At 38.8% G+C, this 22,204-nt stretch overlaps 1 protein-coding gene across 3 annotated transcripts in view; it reads left to right on the top strand.

The window, feature by feature from the left end:
- Positions 1 to 22,204, top strand: part of SEMA3C (semaphorin 3C) — a 118,536-nt gene that overhangs the window by 2,367 nt on the left and 93,965 nt on the right. For all 3 annotated transcript variants that reach the window (XM_082279821.1, XM_082279820.1, XM_082279822.1), the window contains one exon: positions 1,008 to 1,148. In XM_082279821.1, coding sequence (XP_082135947.1) covers positions 1,046 to 1,148 — 103 coding nt within the window. In that variant the 5' untranslated portion in view covers positions 1,008 to 1,045. The remainder of the gene's footprint in view (positions 1 to 1,007; positions 1,149 to 22,204) is intronic.

Genomic DNA, 22,204 nt, shown 5'->3' with positions numbered 1-22,204 from the left:
TTGCACTTCACAATTTCTGGAGAGGTGCAGTTTTGGAGCAGATGTGATACAGATATGCAGTATTTAGCTTCTGATGTTGGCTGGGTTTTCTGGATCTGGTCCAAAGTCCACTAGAATTATTAGGGAAGTGCCACTGACTTCAGTGATCTCAAGTCCTTCCTGAGCTAGGAAAAGATGCAGAGTTTTGGAGTATTTTCTGATTCTCTGAAATGCTCAGGCTTCTCAGCAGCTAACTCCTGTAAAGTGAACATAGGTTCAGCAGATGTGCAGGAGTAGCAGAGGTATCAAGTGTAGTGCACTATCTAACTCTGGGATTCTTAGAGCTCTGTAGAAGTCAATGAGAGCAGGTGAGTATCCTGAAAGGAGCTTGCCCAAAAAGCAAACGTTGACTAACAGTTTCAAGTGTGTTGAAACACTTTTGGTTTCATGGTTTTGAAATTAATGACATACGTAGCCAGAATTTCTTAAAAGGAAAACTTAAAGAGTGATTAGAGAGCTCAGTTTACTAAAGCTTAAAGCTCATTTCCAAGCACCTTTGATTTCAAATGTTAAAAGAAAAGAAAAAAAACCCAAACAACCAGTAACCCCAACCCCCCCACCCCAAACATGAGGGAGAGGTGTCTAAAAATATCAGCCAGATTTTCATCCATGAAACTTTATCTCCTGTCCTTGCTTTGCTCTGCCTTGACATTTAGTATAATTATATTTCCAGCAGGTGGAATTGTCTTAATTTTAAATAAACTGAGTCTAATGCTGTAGTCTGCCCTAGCCAAAACTTGGGCTCTGTTGGGTCCTACTAACAGGCAGAGAGTTCCTCTTGTGCCAGCACAGAGACTGCTGAGGAAAACCACTTTCAGATGCACAAAGAAAAAACAGAAGTGCTGTACCTCCTTCACATTAGTAATTATGGATTCAGCTGAAAGAGGCTTCTAACATGATTCTTTCCATACTATGGTTTTTGCTCCTCAAGGTTGTATAAGAAGAGTAACATGGTATCTCTCTTTCAGGTTTCGTTTCTTGGATATTAAGTTGCAAATCTGAAGAGATGGCATTTCTCGCAATGAACGTGTTGATTGGGATATTTATTTACTTTAGCAGTGTAAAAGGATCTTCCCAGCCTCAAGCAAGGGTGTTCCTAACATTCAATGGTAAGAAAGAAGATAAACATTCTTAAACAAATGTCATGATTGAACATTTTCTTTTTCCCTTAAATTCAATAACTGGGTAGAAGCTGTTTTTTTGATCTGTGTCCACAATTATTATTTTTGGTTTGTGTTGCTGAGGCACCTCTCAGTCTAAATTTTATTCTTTTACCAGAATCTACCTATAGCCATAGATGCATAATTAATATATAATTAATAATTAATAGGCCTTTCTCTTTATTTTGAGTTATTATGACTTGCTAACAACTAAAGGTTTTATTTCTTATCCTTAATTTTCCGTGGAAAAAAATATAGCACATGACATGTGGTGGAGGGTATTAATGACTTGAGTTGCTTTCATTTGGTGTCCAGCTGAAACACTTCATATTCTGAAAATGAGGCTGCCTGAAGGTTTACCAAAATAGTTAGCCAGGCACAGAATGCTTTAAAAAAATATCATTCCATGTGTACTTGGTGCTCTGTGTAGGATGTACATAGCATGCAGCAATCACTGATGCCTCCATACTGTAAACCAGCAATGAAAATTATCATTTTCAAAAGAAAGTTTCTTTTATTTCTGAAGTGCTGAGCAGTACCTTATTGATGCAATTACCCCAGTATTACTTTTAATAGTAAAGTAACTTATTCTTCTAGCCTTTAATGCTGATTTTAGCCACCACTTCAGCTTACAGTGTCTGTTAAATCTGAGCTAAAGCTTTCTGTCACTAATTACAGGGGCACTGACTTTTTCCAGACTTCTGCCTTTTCTGTGATTGTCTTTGAGGCAGGAGAGCTTGCTATTCCCTGCACCAATCCTGTTTGCATTAGGATGGCTTCTGTGGTTTGTTAGTGCAGGGATGCCCTGCCACTGCCTTGGGCATATTCTGTGTGCTCTGAACTCTTTAAAAATAATCGGAGCTAGTAAGTATCTCAAACTTCTACTTGCCACAATGATCATTACTATGTAAATATGAAACTGAGAGACATACAGAAGGAAACCTGGCAAGTTAGACCTTCCACAAATACCAGCCAGAGTTTGAACAATTACAAAGTGTTGCATATTATAGAATATGGAGCCCTAAATTGATGAAGGCAGTACTTAATAGGTTTAAAATAGCATGGTTCCAGTAAAAGCAATAGTAAGAATTGAATTCCAAGAGGGAACTTGAATTCAAATGAAGAAGTAGAGGTAGAAATTTCTTTTCCTTCCCTAAAGTCTGCACTGACTTTGGTGTAGATGGTACTGTTTTGGCACAACTCAACACAGAAGCAAGTTTGGCTGTGGTTCTGTGTTACACTTCAGGTTTCCCACAGTTATGCATAACAGGCTGATTTGGAATTCCACATCATCTCCTTGGTGGCCTTGAAAATAATCTAGGCTTCCCCTGATCTCTGGTATGACCATAAACTAGGAAGTGTTCTGGTTTTGCAGTATTCAAACTTGTGAGTGGGGAAGAATTGTAATGCGAGGCAAATGGTTTCAACAGAAACTCAAGAGATTTTGTTTTATCACAGGTATCCTGCAAGGCTGGAACAGTGAAGCAGCAGGGCAAAAGACCTCAAACCTATGAATTTTGAAAAAATACTGAATTGAAACCTTAGTTTCTCTGTCCTTCCCTGTAAGGAGGTTGTCCCTCCTTCCTTTAGAAGGGGCTATGACAGCTTTATGCTGCAGTCACCCCTTCTCTGGTGAGGTTCTTGGGCCCCAAGAGTTCTGCCCCCTGTGCCAGCCCTGGGGACACAGCCTTGCCTTACTAGTTCCTGCTGTAACCCTTCTTGGCTGCCTTGGTTAGAGAGCCTTGCAATACCATCTGATTTTTCTTAAAACTTTTTACTTTCCCTAATACTTAGCAGTCAACCTTTAAAAAAGACCTACATTAAAGGAACCTACATTTTTAGGTCCTAACTTTTTATTGGGCCTTTTGAAATCATAAAAGTAAGAAATGAATTATGTGTTTTATAATATGAGCTGTATGTCTGAAATAAAAAATGAAGCTTTTTGTATAATATATAAACAGAAGCTTTATTTTAAAAGCTGATTTCCAGATGGTAAGAAACAACTTTCATTATGTGAAAAGAGTTTGCAGGTTGTATCTACACAAGGTAGTGGCCCCACCTGTAGTATGAACTTTTGTCCTATAAATCCTTGTTTACTTACATGAGTAGAGATGTAACAGGAAAACGTGAAACTTTGTATTGTTCTCTAGCTAAGTGTGATAACACACACTTTCTTCATAGCTTATTGTTTTTAAATCATGTAGAATTACTGAATTATTGGCAGTCTCCTTGCCCAGAGAAGCTGTCAGTTTTTATGGAGAATTGTCACTCTTTTAAAGTGCATAGTTTGAAAATAAAACCATAATTAGGACTCCTTGTGTTTTAAATGACATTAGACAATAAAGACAAGTCATTCAAGCCTAGGATACTTACATGATATTTTTCAAGTTCTGAATTGGATTTGGCTTGGTGTCTACAATTACATTGCATAAGTTTTGGGGGTAGAATGCATACAGGAGGAGAAAATGAGTGATGCTTTTCAAAGCTAACCTGTTTCTTCAGGATCAAGTCAATTGAGCTTATTCACATTGCAGCATTTCTCATGGGAAAATCCAGCAAGTATCTTGACCTATTCTGTTTTTCATCAGGAAAGATAAAAATGGGAATCATTTGAATCATGGGCTGCTTTTCTCTTTGCCATCTACTTCATTAAGAATCAAATGTAATTAAAAAGTGCGCCTGGGTAATACCTCAAGAGCCTGATAATAGGGATTTTGCAATTAACTTCAATGGATGAAGGACTGCAACCCTAACTTCTATTTTTGAAATCAAAAGCCTGGCCCCTTGTCTAATTAAAATGTAGTTCATGACTTAGCTGAGGTTGTTAACTGTGCATATGACGTGAGTGTGGAACTTACTGCTGTCTGTACCCTGAGTGTCTTGAAAATTGCAGTGCTGTACAGAACCCTGAGGCCTGATTCCTATTGCTTTGCACCTTGTATAGCCATTTACTCAGCTGAAAGGAGAGGTCAGGCTGGAGCTGAACTGCAGCTTTGCTCAGGTGAACATGGTTATTTATACTGGGCACTGGGCCTGTGGAGAGTCAGGCAAAGGGGCTCTCCATGTGCCTGGAGCAATTTGGCATGACCTGATTTTCCTGTTCAACAGTGGTAGCTCAAACCCCACTGATATTTGTACAATATCTGCACTTGAAGAGCCACTGCAGCTGAAGAAAGATGGCCCCAGCTTTTTCTGATTCTGAAATTGCAAAGATGTGAAGCCTGTGGTGCAGCAGGTGCAGCAGTGTTGGGACTCATCTGCTGTGTTCCCACTGAGCATGCAGGAGTGGGGGAACCTGGGATGGGGCAAGCAAAGGACTCTACATGTCTCCCTACAGTATTAATACACTATTCCCCTGCCTGCTGCCTCTTCTGGCTCCTTGTCCCTGGAATAGATCCTTTTTAATCTTCTTAAATCACCTATCATAATTTAAAGTGTCATAGTTTATTTTCTCTCCATAGCAAAAGACTTACCTTATCTGTTTATGAACTATCAAGTGTGGTGCCTGTGGTTTCTCAAGCTCCATGCATTCCTCCTCGTTACTGCACGTTCCTGAACAGATAATTGGGAGCTGTATCCTTCAGTCTTTACAGGGAAAAAAGCCTTTCTGAAATCAGTGGCAGTATTACCAGAATAAGGAAGGAGGTACTAGACTCCAGGTTAGTGTCAGACTTTGTTTCATTTCAATGCACATTTACTGTTTTGGTTTTATTGCAGCCCTAAAATGCTGAGCCATAGCATTTTAACATCAAATTCTGAATGGATTGAAGCAGATACAGTACTTATTTTTTAAAATACACTCAAAATGAACTTTCTTTGGATTTAGATTTATATGGAGATACACAACCAAGTGATAATTTCACAATTTACTGGGAACATTTAATGTATTCTTACCTCAAATGTCTGGTCTAGCAGATATTTCCCATGCAGATTCTCCTATTGTCTGCAGTGAAAATTCCATATGAGAAGTGGATCAAGGCTAATTTGCAGACAGTTTTGTTCTTCTCTTTGTTATAAAATTACTAGAACACGTAAAGGACTTTTAAGAAAGTATCAGTCAGATTCATTAATGACAATTAAAGTGCATAAAATGTCACCAGAGCAACAGCAGCACTTATTCAACTGTCAACATATTTTAAAAGATTTAATGCAACCCCTGTGGTTACCCTGAAGGAAAAATAAAGGAACTGAGAACCATTTTCCTTGAGCTCTTGAGCAACAGCAGTACAACTTGTTTTTAAACAATCCCTCATTGTAATGTTAATGTTACCACAGTTAATAAAAAGTTCATTTATTATTTGGGGGACTTTGTGCTGATGACAGTCTGGTAGGCAAAGGTTTACGCTCATATAGTTGATTGGATCTTTTTTGGTGTCCGTGGAATGAAAGCTACTTACAAAATAAAGTAGAAATTTAAAAAAAGAGAGAGAAGAGATCCATGGTTTAATTTTGTTTACATGCAGAACTCATCTTGAATGTTCATATAGTTGCTTGATTTTCAGCAAATTGTGAGTAGTATTTTCTCAAAATTAACTGATTTGTGGCTCTCACACTTCATGGGTCTTAAGTAATGTTAATTTATAAAGTGTTGAACATCAATGATGTGAAAATTTTTCCAACTTAATTGTCTCTCACTGGAGATCTAAAAACTTAATTCTGAATACATCTAACTAAAAATAAATTCATTTTTTTCTTTAGTAATGAAGATTGTTTTTTACAGTTTGTTATAGAATCATAGAATGTTAAGGGGTTGGAATGGATCTTAAAGATCATCTGATCCCAACCCCCTCTGACATGGGCAGGGACACCTCCCTCTAGACCAGGTTGCTCAAGTTCTATTCCACCTTCCTTGAACACTGCCAAGGTACCCCACACTGTGGAGTATCCACAACCTCCCTGACAACTTGTGTCAGCGTCTAACCACCCTCACAGTAAAAAAAACTATTCCTGATATCTAACCTAAATTTCCCTCTCTTTCAATTTGTGCCTGTTACTCCTTGTCCCATCACTACAGTTCCTGACAAAGAGCCCCTCTGGCTTCTCTGTCGCCCCTTCAGTTACTGGGAGGTGCTGTGAGTTCTCCACACAACCATCTCTTCTCCAGGCTGAGCAGCTCTCCCAACTTTCTCAGCCTGTCTTTGTACAGGAGGTTCTCCAGTCCCCTTATTAACTTCATGGCCTCCTCTGGACTGGCTCAAATGGTTTCAAGTCCTTATGTTGTGCACCAGAACTGTGCACAAAATTCCAGATGGGGCCTTGAATTGATAGCTTTGGTTGTTCCTAAAGACAAATGCCTAATTTACAAATTATAGTCTTTGTGGGTCATTTTTAGACTTGTATCTTCTCTGTATTTTTTTCCTTGCTTTTTTGTTTGTGTTTCTTTATTTCTCTGTTAAATAAACAGAGGCTTAATGCAATAAATCTTGTATTGAAATTGAATTGCTTGAATAGGCTATGAGGTAAATGTAAAAAAAAAAAAAAAAAAAAAAAAAAACATATTAAAGGAAGCATTATGTAAAAACCTGTGTATTCTTTCTAGAGATCCATGGGTAAAGGTCCCACATGCCAAATGACATTGAATCTGCTTATTTTCGCACTCTTCTTCAGTGGCAGTGTCACTGAGTTGGCTTCACTCTCATTATTGTTGACATGAGTGTACAGGAGAGGATAATTTGGTTTTTCTGTATTTAGATAAATTGTGCCACATGATTTGACTTCAGTTATGAAAATGGTCCTGCAATAAAGCTGAAGTCACAGGTGGTGTTTGGTCCAGTTCTGTGTTTGTGCTCTAAAATTACTGTAAGTGGTACCCTCATGGGAAAGCACAAATAAGTATGTCTTCAAGGTAGATTAATTATCAGGCAACAAAGGTGCCTGACAATTAACAAAGGTAGTTAGTTACCAGGCAACAAATTATCAGCCTACAAATTTGATCCTACTCTTGGATGAAGAACTCATCTGAATTTGACAAAATTTGTGAAGACTTGCTTTTTTTCTTGCACAATAATAAGTAGATCTGTTATCAAAGTGATGACTTACTTCCTTTAGTCTCTTTATGTTCCTGAACTCAGTCAATTTGACCTGTGTCTGAACCAGCCCATGGTTTCGTTTGTATTTTTTTGTTTTGGTATGGAAAAATCAAACTTTATCTTAGAACATTTTGACAGATTCTTCACATCTTGGCTCTCTCTATTTGTCATAGAAGAAAGCAGCTTATCTTGGCCAATTCCACTGCTCTGTCATTACAATTCCTCCTTGTGTTGCCTGTCCAAGGCAAATGCTGAAATCCCTACGTAGGCAGTTATATTGCCGTTATTCTACAACACATCTTCTTTTTATGTTTTAAAAAATGTGATGAGAGAGAAATGGCACAGACATTTTTAATACCCCAATTTTTTCAGGATTGTTTGGGTACCAGTAACAAGAACTCCTCTGTGAACCATTTCCATACTGGATGAGCTCACAGTGCACTTTGAAACATAGTGCTGCACAAGCCTCTTTGTGTATTAGATGTAATTAGTGACGTGACTCACAATAATTACTCATTTTATTGAAGTGCATTGACTGAGATCCTGCCATGAATAAATACATAGACCAAGAACTTATCCTGTTATTTGAACTGGCTGTTTTCTCAAGATGTGTATTTTGTTCTTTTCGGTGCTGACTTTTCAGTGCTGTCAGTAACACTCTTTAATAAAAGGACTAGGCACTCTTTCTCAGGGAAGGGCTTTGTCTTAGGGACACAGTTTACTGATTCACAGTGCAGCTCCTCAGCTCATCTCGTCTCATCTTACACTCAGACAGCAACGGCTCAGCAGACACCAGGTTAAAAGAAGGCTGTATGTTCAATTGATTACAGAGTTGGGGTCTAGGGATACAACTAAGGGTGGAAGCATGCTCCATTACCTGTGTGAATGAGGGTGATGCTGGATGTCTCTTACTGGGAAGTGTACAAAGTAAGATAAGTGTGAGTTTCCAGGAATGAAGAGAATTATTGTGATTAACAGAGGGGTTTATACCATTCCTCCTTTCCCTTTGTATCTCCATCCTTATTCAATGCAGACTTGGTACAATTGCATTTACATCATTACTTCATCTGCCACTGGTATGGCTTCTTCCAGGTAGCAGAAATCCTGGTAGTGATTTACTGGATCTGAGACTCAGATATAACAATGGAAAGAAGATGAGGAGTGATAGCTCTGCCTCTCCCATGAAACCACTCTGGAGCTGGGACCATCATAGCCTTTAGAGAATTTAGCTCTTTATCTTATCTTTATGTACATAAGGCTAATTTTTCCTGCTGGAGAAGTTTCTTGATTCTTTTGTTGGTAGGGTTGGTGGAGGTTTTGTTTCCTGCTCCTTTGTACAGCAATATTTGGGATATTCCCAGCTACTACTCTAACCCAGCAAATCAGTTATGCAAAAGTGAGTGCTACAAATGCTCCTTGATTACCACAACTAATACCCCAGATTATACAAAGATTTTTTTCAGAAACATGGTACACATAGTTTTAACTTATAATTTTAGAATGCTTATATTCCAAGGCAGCATTTTGAAGACATGTCTTGCTGCTATCTTACATCTTATCTACAAGAAACTAGCCCGTGGTGTTTCATCATTATCAGGAAAGAAAAAGAAAAAGAAATTCTGGAACTCTCCATCGAATCACCTTGATAGAAAAAAATCTCTGGAAAGCCTTTCACCAGTGCACAACTGCAGTGAGTGCTATCAGGGAGTCCCAAGAAATGCAGGATGTACTGGGAACTCTGTGAGTTAGTGGGAGAAAGTGAATTTCAGATCTGGTGTGTGAATGCCCTCAAATCACCATGAGCTTAGAGACTGGTCTATGAGCATCTTTCAGGGCTGAGGGCTTAATTTGTAATTTGGCCACCATCTCCCAAGTGCTATATGTCATTTTTAATGACATCGATAATACTTTTAATGACATCGATAATAAAGGAATAATGGTTTTGGTTTTGTTTGGGGTTTTTTAATTTTTTCATTTAGGGGCTCTAAGTAAACCCTTCATACAAAATACATCCTATTTTTATGAGAATGTTTTATTTCCAGTAAAATTTCAAATGCTAATATGATTTTGTGAAATGAAACTTTTAGTGATAGAATGGAATGAGCACCCAGACTTTTGAACTGTTCTGCTTAATCTTACTCACAGCTCTGGAATAAATGATTGCCTCACCAAAATTATCTTCTAGAATGTGGATGAGGAGACATCACAATCAGCTGGGACTGCCAAGTTTCTTAATGGAAAAAAAATGTGTATTGGCAACTGCTTCTATTAAAAAAAAAACAAAAAAACCCCCTCAAAATTAACCTGAATCCAATTTTTTTTTCATTACAGGCACTGCTTTCAGCCATTAAGAAGGTCAGACTGGCCTTCCAAAATAAAAAAAATATTATTTTATAATTACAAGTTAAATGTGTGATGGATCAAAATTCACTTTCAAATATAATCTCAACTATTGTCTCCTTTTAGAATTTCCTTTGCAATTTCACAGTTCTGATATTGCTTTGAAATGCAACTGAAAAACACAAGGTCTGGTAAATCCTTTCCTGAGAGTAATAGACTTTCTCAGTCACCTGTTCTCCTTACCATTTATTGTTGTTTCTTAGAATTTTTTTTGTTGTTGCTTAATAGCATTTCTCTTTACCATTCTTAATGAAAAAAAAAATTTTTAAAAGCTTTGAGTTATGCAGAATAAATCAATTTTATGTCAGCTCAGAATCAATTAAATTGGGCAAATATGTGTCTTCTTTTAACACCTGTGTAAATCAGGCTGGATCTCTCAGTCTCCCAGCTTAAAGGAGCTGCAGAGTTAGACTTACAGAGATGAGAGAAATATGCAGGGCAAATGTCTGATTCCTCATTTAGCTCAATTGGCTGCTAATGATGAGCCTCATTTTCTTTCCCTCTCATGACACAAAGGTTTGAACAGTAGAAGTACCATAGTAGATACGCACACCACAGCTGACAGTGCAACAGGAAAAAAAAGAGCGAAAGATAACAACAGTAGATGTATTAATAGTCCTGAAATAATTTATTTTTAATGGAAAATGGCATATGTATTTAGAACAGTGTCATTGATACATCAATATGAAGCCTGCATTTTTTGTCTGTTGATCCCAAGCATCTAACTAGGTTTGAACCTAACACTGATACGGAAACTCCTTGAAAGCAACTACTGCTCTCAGAAGGCTGGATTTTCCTTATCCTCTGAGATATCCACTGAGCCATGGCCACCCAGGGAAAGAAACACACTGTTTTCCTTGAATCACACACTGTCACACACCTCTTTGGCCTTTCTGGTGCACTACAGCGGCACAGGATGCACATCCTGACATGTAGTTTCTACAGTCCTTAGAAACTCCTCCTTGTCTGGAGTAACCAGCCTGCATGCCTCTCATCGCAGATTTCTGAGGCAGTCTCTGTGTGAGTACATTGAGTGCTCTTACAAGGCAAATATCAAATTAGAACACAAAAATGTGAGCACTTGTATTTTCAGAATGGAACTTTCTGGGTGTTTTTAATATCAACCAATTAAGATGTTATTTTCAAGGAGAGGCTTGGCATTTTTTCAAAAATTTACTTCTTGAGGCCTGAAAAGGATTTAGTTGGCATGGAGAAGTGATCTCAGGCTTAGATTTTTTGATGGCTTCAACGTGAATACAGCTGGAATTTTTTAAGCTGATTCGACTAAAAACCCACTTCCTGCCACTGTTGAAAATAATGCACTGTAATTTTTTTTTTTTCTAAAGCAGACAAACCTACAGCAAAGACAAAAGAGTTTAGAGCCCTCATGAGGTGTTCTATTGTGGTTTGCATTAGGGAATGAAAACAGTGCATACACAGTTATTAAATATGAAAATGAATATGTCTTTAAAGCCATTGCCTCTTATTTAATAACTTACCATCTTTCTAGCTTTGGTAGGTCCCTTTAAAATGAGAAGGGTGTTTGCCATTCATTTCTTCAGTAGGAATATTTTTTTACTTATGGATACTTGCAAATGTAAAACTTTTTCAAACAAAATTTTGAAAAGTAAAGTAGGTAAAGAATAATTTGTCAGTAATTTTTATTCCATTGAATGTTTTTCATGCTCCCTCTCTACTATTTCCTGATCTCAGGTAAATGTGTTCTTAAGTTAACATGAACAGCTGAAAGGCTAAACTACATAAAATTGCAACAATAATTTGAAGCTTTCAGATGCAGTCAGGTATACCACAATCTGCACTAGCAGTGCTCAGAAAGTGAAGCCAGGAGAAAACTTACAAATTGGCCAGCATAGTTTTGCCCACCAGCCAGGTCCAACCAACCAGAGACTTTTTTTAATCTGGTCCCATTCATTCCTTTGAGACATGGGAGAATCTGCTTGCACAGTACATGCTTTCTTAGCTGATGAATTCATCCTCCCCAGCATCCAGATGGTGAGCAGTGGGTTCATGAAGAACATGAGTCTTGCTGCATTTTTGTGTGTATATGCCCCTGGACTAGTTAGAGCAGGCTCTGGGGAAGAGGGGCAAGCACAGGAATTCAGCATCTCCTCAGCAGCTGGAGAGAGCAGAACGACCACCCTGATGCAGGGGCTCTGAAGAGGCTTTTATAGAGGAAGGCTGTGCCAGCTGAATCAATACTGGGGCAGGTTTCACACCTACTGTGGTAATTTACAGAGATGTGTTGGGTGGGGGAGACGATCTCATAGAATTAATTAAAAAAACCCAATTAGACAATCTTTCTTGAGTTGGATTTTTTTTTTTTTTCCAGATACAGGAATCTCAAATGATGACTTACTTTCCATTAGCTATTAAAAAAATAAAAAGATATATTTTATTCCAGATTCTCAGAGTGTCATTGCCAAAGAACTTTCCTTCATAAAAACATTCCAGTTACATGCAGCACTGCAGTTCAGTGATGAGATCCCTCTCCATTACTTTTACTATTATTATTATTATTATTGTATTTGTGCTTATATCCAGTGCATTTTGTGGGTACTGGTGTTTTGGTACTGGGTATATTGATATTGGGGTCAAACACTGAATGCTGATTATGAGGCAGCCTGCCCTTCTCCTTGTATGCTCACTTCCTCTCTTATCCTGTTCTTAGAGAGGTGAAGGAATTCTGCCTGGATTTTTCCAAGAGGCAAGCAGCTGAGTTTATTCTTTTCATTCTGTGTGGTGACTGTGACAGACCTTTGCTTCAAGGTTATTCTCTTTTACACGAGGGGACAATGACATGGGAAGGGGTTTATGGCTTGCTTATGGCTATTGAAAGCTTTCTTAGCCAGCTGGAGATCCCTTTCAGATTGGGTTGGATGTGAGACAAAACATGTAACCTCTAAGATCAACTAAACTTGAGATTGTGTGCAACATCAATAAACCACAGTACTCTGAATAAACAAGGTGGCCACTCACTGTTTACTATTCCCTTTGTTTATTTTTCCAGCACCCTGTCTGTGATAGCCCCAACCTGTTTGCTGAGCAGCTTAAAATGAGTTTTGCTCAAAATAGGTCTAATTCTTAGCTGATAGGTATGAGTCCTATGTGGAAATGTGTTAGAACTAGCAGATTGTGGGACAATTTTTCTCTAAAAGGCCCTTTAAAGAAAGCATATATTTATCAGTGGAGAGTGAGGGGGTGACATAGAAGGCACCAGGAGGTGAAAGGGGCTTGTAGAGATTACCCACAGGCACAAAATGCTGCACCCCAGCTCACATAATATGAGGACATTCAGCCTCAATGTGTTCTCCAGAGGTAATCTCCAGTTCCTTTGAAGCTGACTTCAAATCTGATATGAGACCTTGTGTTGAAGAAAGTACACATGTGTTATCTTTAGGCTCATTTAGGAGGCAAAATACTATTTTTTTTACATAGGAATGGAGCATAGTTCTGGCTTACTGCATCACTTATGTGTTGAAGTTTTCTGCAGTGATGTTAATTTACTTGTTTTTATTTGTGGAGATGAAAGATCAGGGAAAGAGATTGTTCAGTTTTGTGCCCTCCCAGCATAAGAGGTTCTGGCAAAATAGAGGAAGCCCAGTGAGGGGCCACAGGGCTGCTGTGGGTGCTAGAGCACATGGTGGGCAGAGTTTCTTCTCGTGGTTGTCTGATGGGGAGAGTCAGACTCTTCTCAGCAGTACACAGTGACATCTGTTTAGTTGGTAGAACTTTTTGTTTTGGTTTGGTTTTTTTTTGTTTGTTTGTTTTGGTTTTTTTGTTTCAGTTTGGTTTTTTTCTATAAGCATATTGAGACATTGGAACAGGTTATACAAGGAGACAACAGGCTCTCCACTGCTCTAGGTATCTGAAGCTCAGTTAGATGAGGTCCTGTGCAAACCCACCTCACCTCAGTAGGTAGCCCTGTTTTGAGCAGGATTTTGGCTGACACAACCTTCAGATGTCTTTTCCAACCTGCATGTTTTGTGGTTCTGTGATTTTATCAGCGATCAGCAGGTGTGAGTCTTAAGACGTTGGTATCTATTTTGGCAGTTTCCACCACAGCTTATCTATTAAAGTAGTTCTGAAGAAGAAAGTTAGCTTCTCTTGAAAAGGTCAGAAATTTGACCCAAATGACCTGGCATCCTGAGTGCCTTTCTCCACAATGGAAGCTATAAACACTTGATATCAGAAATTTTTATTTAGATCTCTGCTGCAAATTATTGTGCCTGAAGTGTGTGTTTCCAAGATTGAAGCCTTGCATGTTGTGTAAATTGTTTTCTTACAGTAAGAAATAGAATAGATTTCCCTGGTGTGGAAGGGAAAATCATGGGTCTGTGTTTAGTTGAATGGTAAAATACAGCAATTCCTCTTCTAAGGAATGGCAAAAATCCTTGATATGGAGCATTAAATGGAATTATATGAGAGCAATGTCAGATGTTTCTATGTGTATTTTCTGTACATAATCTCATTTGTTCTCTCATTTAAGAAAAAGAGATTGCCTTCTTTTTAAATGGAGCTCATTCATAATACAGTGACTAAATCAGTACATGTTATGATGGAGTGTGCAGTATGTAGCTAAATTTGCAGGTTTAAATAGATTTTATAGATATATATATATATATGTATATATTATTCTATTGAACTGCTTTATTACCAAGTCAGAATAAGGGTTAAATTATATAAGTAACATTTCTGACCAAATTTCTCAGTATACACTTGGTCTCAGAACAGATACTTGAACTTGTCCTGGTTCTAGTTTATTCTCAAAGAACAGATAAAGCAGACTTCTACAGTACATGCTGTGTTTGGGGAGGTTTATGTGTCTACATCCGGGCAAGTTTTATGTTATCTGATGTATTGCAGATGTATAGAAAAAAATATTTGCAAAAATATAGTAAAATAACAGGTCCAGAGGAAAAAAATTCTAAATTACCTGGCCACATCCTGTTTTGAATGCATAGCATCCAAAATTTGTCCAAGCTATTGTATTTTCTTTCCTCTGAGTGGCTGAGTTTGCACACTCCAGCTCTGCTCTTTAGTGGTGTGTGCACGCACACGTGCACAACCAGCATAGAAAAACCTAGTAATGTGATACATACTTCTGTATTAAGCTTTTTCAGTCATGCAATTTATCATGTCATGTAATATCTTGAATATCATGTCATGTAATTCAGTCATGTAATATCTTGAATATTTGTCAAATTCATTAGAATTGTATGGATTTTTAGGGTGTACAGACTTAGAGAAGATTTCTTTAGCCTCTTTGCAAAGCTGCACTGGTCTCTGACTGGCATTATTTATCAAAGTCCTTCAGTTGTTCCTGTCTACCATGGAATAATGGAATCTTGTGGCTTGGAAGGGACCTCCAGCCAACATCATGCTCAAAGTAGGTCTGATTAGATCAGGTTGCTTTGAGACAAATCCACTTAAGACTTTAATAACTACAGTGGTGGAAATCCCACCCTTTAATATTAATGTTCAGTAGCATTTCAGCAGGTCATTTTGCACACAAGTAAGAAGAGTAATTTCCCCTTCCTGAAAATGTTCCAGGCCAGACTGGATGAGGCTTTGAACAACCTGGTTTAGTGTAAGGTGTCCCTGCCTATGGCAGGGGAGTTGAAATTAGATGATCTTCAAGGTCCCTTCTGTTGGGGTTTTAGTTTAGTCTTAGGTTTTTTTTCTGTTAAAGGAATTTTCTCCCATATGCATGTTGCTAGGGGACAAATAGCTGTACTTAAGAAAGACAAAAAGGGAGTGGGGCGGGCCTGGCTACTTTTTTGTCTACACCTGGGTGTGGGGGCAGTTCGCTCTGAGCGTCCGGAGAGAGAAGCTGGAGAGAAAGGAGCTGCTGCTTCTTCTTTTTTTGGCCGTTCTTCTCTTCCTGCTGGAAACAACGCCGGGACCCCAAAAGCCGCTTTCCCTGCCCTGCTGGAGGCCGAGCTGTGGCTGCCCTGCCCCACTGCTGCTGCTTCGAGTTTTTCGCTACGCTGCAGCCCTGCTCGCCCTGCCTGCCTGGGCACCCGTGGGGTTCTCCCATCTGGATACATCTCGCCTGCCACCCGGGATTTGCGTTCGTCCCTGCCGCTCCTGCCTGCCGTTTCCAGCCTGCTGCTCCCGCCTGCCGTTCCCAGCCTGCTGCTCCTGAGAGTCCGGGATCGGCTGCCCAGGGGTTTGCGAAGCCTTTGTTCCATCCCTTCCCGGGATCCCAGGCCGCCAGTGCCGCGTGCTCCCCGAGCTCGCTCCGGAGCGCCCCCTGCAGCCGCGGGGGAACCATCGCACCTGCCCTGCTCACCGGGAGCCGCCAGCGCCCCTGCCGGCTGCGAGCGGAACTGCACCCGAGGGGAAATAGCCTGACAGCCGAGAAGGCTGGCACTGGGTTTGTGTGTGCTGTTACTGCCATAGTTGTTGTTGTTTTTGTTTGACTGGTTATATACATATACATACATATATATATATATATATAGTAAAGAACTGTTATTCCTATTTCCCACATCTCTGCCTGAAGGCCCTTGATTTCAAAATATAATAGCTTGGAGGGAAAAAGGGTTATATCTGCCACTTCAAGGGGGGCTTCTGCCTTCCTTAGCAGACACCTGTCTTTCAAAACCGAGACACCTTCCAACCCAAACCATTCTATGGTTGATTCTAAGATTTCCTCTTTTTATTTGCTTTTTAAAACTGAAGAAACTCAATTCTCTCATCCCTCCATGGAAGCCATGAAAATTATCTTTTCTTTGGCTTATTTTTAGTCTTGGAAGGTGATCCTTCCTTTATAATGGGTGAGTTGCCCACTTCAATATTTGCTCACCATCTCTTCACCCCTCTCCAGGTTCATTTTTGCATATAAAATGAACAGTCTGACTCTGTGTCCATGACAGTAATTCATAATTCAGCCACTTTAAATATGTAAGATCAGAATCAGAACCATATATCTCTCTGTATATGTACTTACTGACTATTAAGTTGCTTTGGTGTCCATTTGGGGAAGAAAAAGGAGGATTTTTTTGGCCTCGGTATGCTTAAAGTCAACTATTGAGGTTTGTTTTTTTTTTTTTTTCCAGAGAATGTGGACAAATGTGTGTGTATTGAGTGCCCATGGCAGTTGTTGAGTGTTTCTTGAAGCTGAGTTTGATGATATAATGAGGAAATCACCTGCCAGCCTTTTTTAGAGGAATTTATAACTTTCTGAGGATACACTTTGATTCCTTCCCAAGACTCAGTTCCTATATGCAGTTTAAAAGGAAAAGCCTGTTTACTAGTTTCCTATTAATTTACATTTTGGGCATTAATTCTTGTCGCTGGGGGAAGCCAGAACATTTTGTCATTTGGTAATACCAAAATCTCTTGTATATGAAGAATAAAATAGAGTAGATGTCAATTCACTTCTTTAGATTCTCTGTAGACAAACTCATTCTCTGCATGGCAAAGGATAGGTGGGTTTTGTCTGTAAAGGGATATTCATTTTCATTTTTTCTGCTTTAATCCTGAGGATATAGGTTCAGGTCCCAGAGCTATTAAAAATATTAACCTGATGCTTCCATCAGCCTTCAAAAGCTCTGTGATCGAAGGCTCTCAGCAGCTGTTATCTACTATAATAAATGCCAATGATAGAAAACACTAGACTGGCTGAGGATTTGTTCTTTTAAGAGCAAATAAAAGTATTTTCTTTCTAAATTAAGTTAGAAAAAAATCTGTTGATGATTTCTTTATTGATAGAAAGTACCAACAAGATTGTTCTTTTCCACAAATACTGCTTAGGATTTGGGGGTCACAGTTCATAGCAAAATATGCTGCCTCTGTTTGCCCAGCTGCCACACCTCCTCTGCCTTGTCGCCTTCTCTATGTGAAAAAAGAGGCTGAAAGAAAGGTAAAGGGAATAACAGGTTTAGTGCTGCTCTTGTAGACCATAATCAATGTAAATGGTGTTAACAGGATTAAGACTTTTTGCTCCCATGTGCATATCCCACCCTAGAGGAATGGTATCCTAGTATTTAAGAACAGGCAAGATGGCATACTCTCCTGGTGTAGTTTTGGCTATGTAGTGATGTGTTTTGGTGATCCAAAATACAGGAACAAGTCTTGCAAGCTTTTTTATTACGATGGCTTTTTGGGGTTTTTGGGGGGGAGGGGTGTGGGGGGTGGGGGTTGTGTTTGGTTCGTGTTGGGTTTTCTTTACTGTTAAATCAAGGTTGAAACAACTGGGAACTGCTCCTCCAGCATAGCCTTGGCAGTCTAGGCAGAATGGGCCCTCAGACAGAAGCAAGCCAAAATGCCAAAACCGAAGGAAACTCTTAGGGAGAAAAAGGATACGGGAAGGATGTTTCTTTAATCTTTCATTCCAGCTTCAATTTTATGGATGTTGCACACAAATTAAAGTAAGATTGTGTTACAGAACTGTGTGTTACAAAACCTTATGGCGCAAAACTAAGAGCAAAAAAATCCATATTTGTGTCAGATACATTTTAATTTCAAAATGGTCCACAGAGTTTATGCCCAGCATATAGTTTGTATTGCAGCAGTCTTTTCTGTCTTACATGTTTCCATTTGGTTTTGGCAAAACAAAAGGAAACAGTTAAAAAGACATTTCTCTTTGTGGGGACAAAAAAAACTCTTATGAAGTCCTGTGATGTTACCGAACTTTGGATCATGATCATATTTTCTGGTGGTTGCAGTATTTTGATTAGAAATCTACATTTAATCACTCTCCACTGTAAAAGAGGGTGTGCAGTTATGAACACAGTGATACATGACAGTGTTCAGTGATTTCTTTCACTTTAAGAAAGTATTCAATTTTCTAATGAATGTTAGAATGAGAACAGAACAGATTAAAATCAGTTTCTATGTTTTTACATTTTTTTTAATATGCAGCATGAAGGGTTTATCCAGTTCAGAGGTTTCAGGGCCATGGATGTGGTTTAGCATTAACAAGGTGGCATTTACATGTCTTGGGACAGGCCTTGCTACTCCTCTTGGCAATGATGAAAAGGACACACGTTTCCTACTGTCCCTTCTTCACTTCCCATACCACTAATTGCCACTTTGTATTATTTATAGAGACTGAGTTGGTTTTCAGTCCTGTTTTTTCCTGCTTTCCTCTTTAGCTGCTATCCAACATGACTGCACCCAAGCTTTTTTTTTTTTGAGGTTTTTCTGGTGGAAGCAGAATTCAAGATTTTGTGTACTTTTCCATCTTATGACAACTGGCAGCAACTGAAATGAGGCAGGTCAAGCAACTACCACAAAAAGAAATCAGTAATTTACAAGTTCAGACAAAGGTTGATGAAACAAACCTTCTCTGTAGTTGTTCTGTCTTGTACAGGCTGGTAATATTTTCACATTTGAGAATATTTAATTTACCTAATTGAGAGAATGCTACACTACAGCTGAGAAGAGGTGAAATCAAAAGCAGAATACTCTCATTTTAAGCAGAGCAGTGCTAATGCTTATGTTAGTGAGTGAGAAAAACATAGGGGTGGATGAGAAACAATAATTCATTACTGTCTCTCCTGCAGTCAATTAAATATGTCTCATATGTAGCTGATTTTTCCATAATAATAATAATAATAATAAGATTCATTGGAAACAGCCTGAACATAGGACCATTTCTCCCAGCATGTCAAACCTTTAGAGGAAGGGAAAAAGCAAAACCCATATGCCAGCCCTGCCAGGTTGAGATGGATTATACAGTCAATATCCATAGCTTGCAATAGGTGCAAAGTTACTGTAACTACTCTGATGTTGACTCCTGCTCATAGCTGGACTTGCTGAATCATAACCAGTTCACCACATCTGAGAAGTTTTCACACATGACAAACACAGGGGTCAGAAAGCTGATGATCTGATGCCTGCACACCTAAGTCTAGCATATAGATTGCATGGGAAATCATAGACTGCCTCCTGTAACAAAGGACTCTCCCCATACCCAGTTTGTCTGCTTTTAAAATGGTATAATTATAGAAGGATTTCAGAAAACCAATCTCCATAATGTCCTCTCTTTCTATAAAATCTATTGATATTTATTTCCAAGTTCCTTAATAGCCTACATACTATTTTGCCAGACTAAAATATGCATTGCCCTTACAATTTTTCACGCTTGCTGTCTCCTTCAATTTGATTCACATTTTCTCCCTTCTATATCTAGTTCCCTGTCCAACTTATAATGTTAAATAAAATAGAAGAAATGTCTGGGCCCCTGAACACATTGCTGAAAGATTCGTTTTTCTGCACACAAGTGTTCAGAGTATTTCTCACAGAAGAAGAATAGCATAAATTATGGAGATTCCAGTCACAGAACAGTGAATGGTATTGTCAGTTTGCTTAGGAAAAACTAATGAGGTTGTAAAGAAATACTGTCTGCCTTATAAGAGTAAAATTTGACAGCTGGAAAAACAAGGGCAATAGGCTGGTTTCCACTTTCCATTGATTTTAGCCCCCAACATTCAGAAGACTTCCTTTTCTGCAAAACCACATTCACACTGCCTACACACGAACACACAATACTCTTTTGCTTCAAGCCAGAGGCAGATTAAACTTCATTAGGAGAGCAAGGCTTGAGGAAAGTTCAAACTGTAACAGATAGTAATTTGACAAATAAAGAATTAGGGTTTGTTTTACTAAGCCAAAAATAAAGGCCAGAGCAAGGTTCCCATGGCTCTTTTGTGCCTTTAACCACTGGGTAGGAATACCATCCCTTTTCATAGTCTGGTTTACATATTGTATGAGCCTAGTAGACACATACCATGGCTTTCTTAATGCATTTAAGCAGTCAGTGAAAGCACACATATCTCTCATTAAATTAAAAAAAAAAAAAAAAAAAAGCCTATAAAGTATTTCCCTTAGAGCAAGAAATAAGAGCAGGAACTTGAATATGTGTCCAAAGTATTCTTAGGTATGTGCAAGACATATGTAAGGCTCAGCTTAAAATCAACAAGAATGAATGCATTTTGTCTGAATAGACTTCATTAGCTTTCTGTAGAAACATTCTCACCCAAGCATCCTCATATTTACACATTCCCAGGCCTTGTTGTTCTAGGATAAAAGATGGATTATTGCAGGTGAGTGACAGATACCTGCGGTAACTGATGGGCTGTGATTTGAGAATTTAAGTTCTCACTCAGTAGCAAACTGTATAATGGCTAATGGCACAATCCCATACAAAGGTCTCTGACATCATTAGCTGAAAACTTTTTATTAGTTTGTACTGGATGGTCTTCAGCAGACAATCTACCTGCTAAATGTTGTACACTGGAATGCACAATGTACTAGATAGTGACTGCATGCAAGCAATATTACAAAGTGAGGACTAATACAGAATGATGTGCTGAAATGTCTTGGCAAGAAAATTATGAGACTGTCTCCTGGACTGGAATGCAAAGCCACTATGTCTTTGTGTCTGTGCTTGTTCTTGAGAGTTAGGCGCCTCAAACTGGGAGCTGAAGCAACCCTGTCAAATAAATTCTCCAAAAACCATCAGACTTCTTTAAAAATTACCTGGAAGTATCTAGGGGAGAATCTTTGAGGACAGGAATAGGACACAAATCTTGGTATTTAGTTGCCTTATTCAGGTCTGCAGGGAGATACAATTATTAGCCTGGAATCTGCAGAAAGATTTGCCTGAAGAGAAAGATTTGCATAGTTTACATTCAAAGAACTGTGCAGACACTACTTTCTTTTCTACATTGTGTATGATAAAGAAAGAGAAAAAGTTTTAATTTCCATACTAATTTGGAAGCCAAGAGTTGGAAGTTCCAATTCCAGTCCATTTTTCTTAAGTAATGATGTAGGTAGGAGACATAAATTAATTGAGGTTCACTTTTCACTCCTCTCTTTAGCCCCTGCCACAATACACAAAAAATAATGAAGAATGAGCTGAATTTGACTGAGAAGCTTAAGGGGTTTAGATTAGATCTGAGTTGTAAGTGCAATGTCTTGTTTTCATAATTGCAACTTTATTTTATAGTAACCAGTAGCTCTGTAAAACAGAGAAATTGTCCTTTCGGGACAGCCTCTGGATGGTGGAAGACTGGAGCTGTGGCCAACCATCGTTCTGTTCTTCACATCCACCAAATGCTTCATGCAGCCTGCTGAAAGGGCATTAGCCACCTGCCCCCAAAATCTTCTCTTTGGTTTTCTTCTGCACAGATTAGGTCTCATCAGTTGTTCTCCATCTCCAAAGCCGAATGAAAAACATATAATTTTCAAAACCTGGTAACACTTTGTCCTGGCTTTAGACTGGCGCACAAATGACAAAACTGAGTTAATTTTGTGCATGTTTCCAGAAGGTACTCCTGTGCTTGGAGGTTTTAAGTTCTTGCTGCGTTGAGTGAACAAAATTATCAGTTTTACTGCTACTGATCCCCAAAAGCTGCATGCAGACATACAGAGATGCCTGTGTCCCGGAATGGATTTAAGCCCTGGTGAACAACTCCTTTAAAACTTTATAAGGTTAATTAAATTGTCATTTGGTACTTTTTAAGAACAATTTTCTTTATGACTTGAAGGAAACTACTGCACTGAAAGCAACTATAAAATGATGAAAACTGTGAAGTAAGTTTT

The sequence above is a fragment of the Coloeus monedula genome, assembly GCF_965178545.1.
Source record: "Coloeus monedula genome assembly, chromosome: 4".
In the NCBI taxonomy this organism is placed as follows: Eukaryota; Metazoa; Chordata; class Aves; order Passeriformes; family Corvidae; genus Coloeus; species Coloeus monedula.
This window is presented reverse-complemented; position numbering and strand designations above follow the sequence as displayed.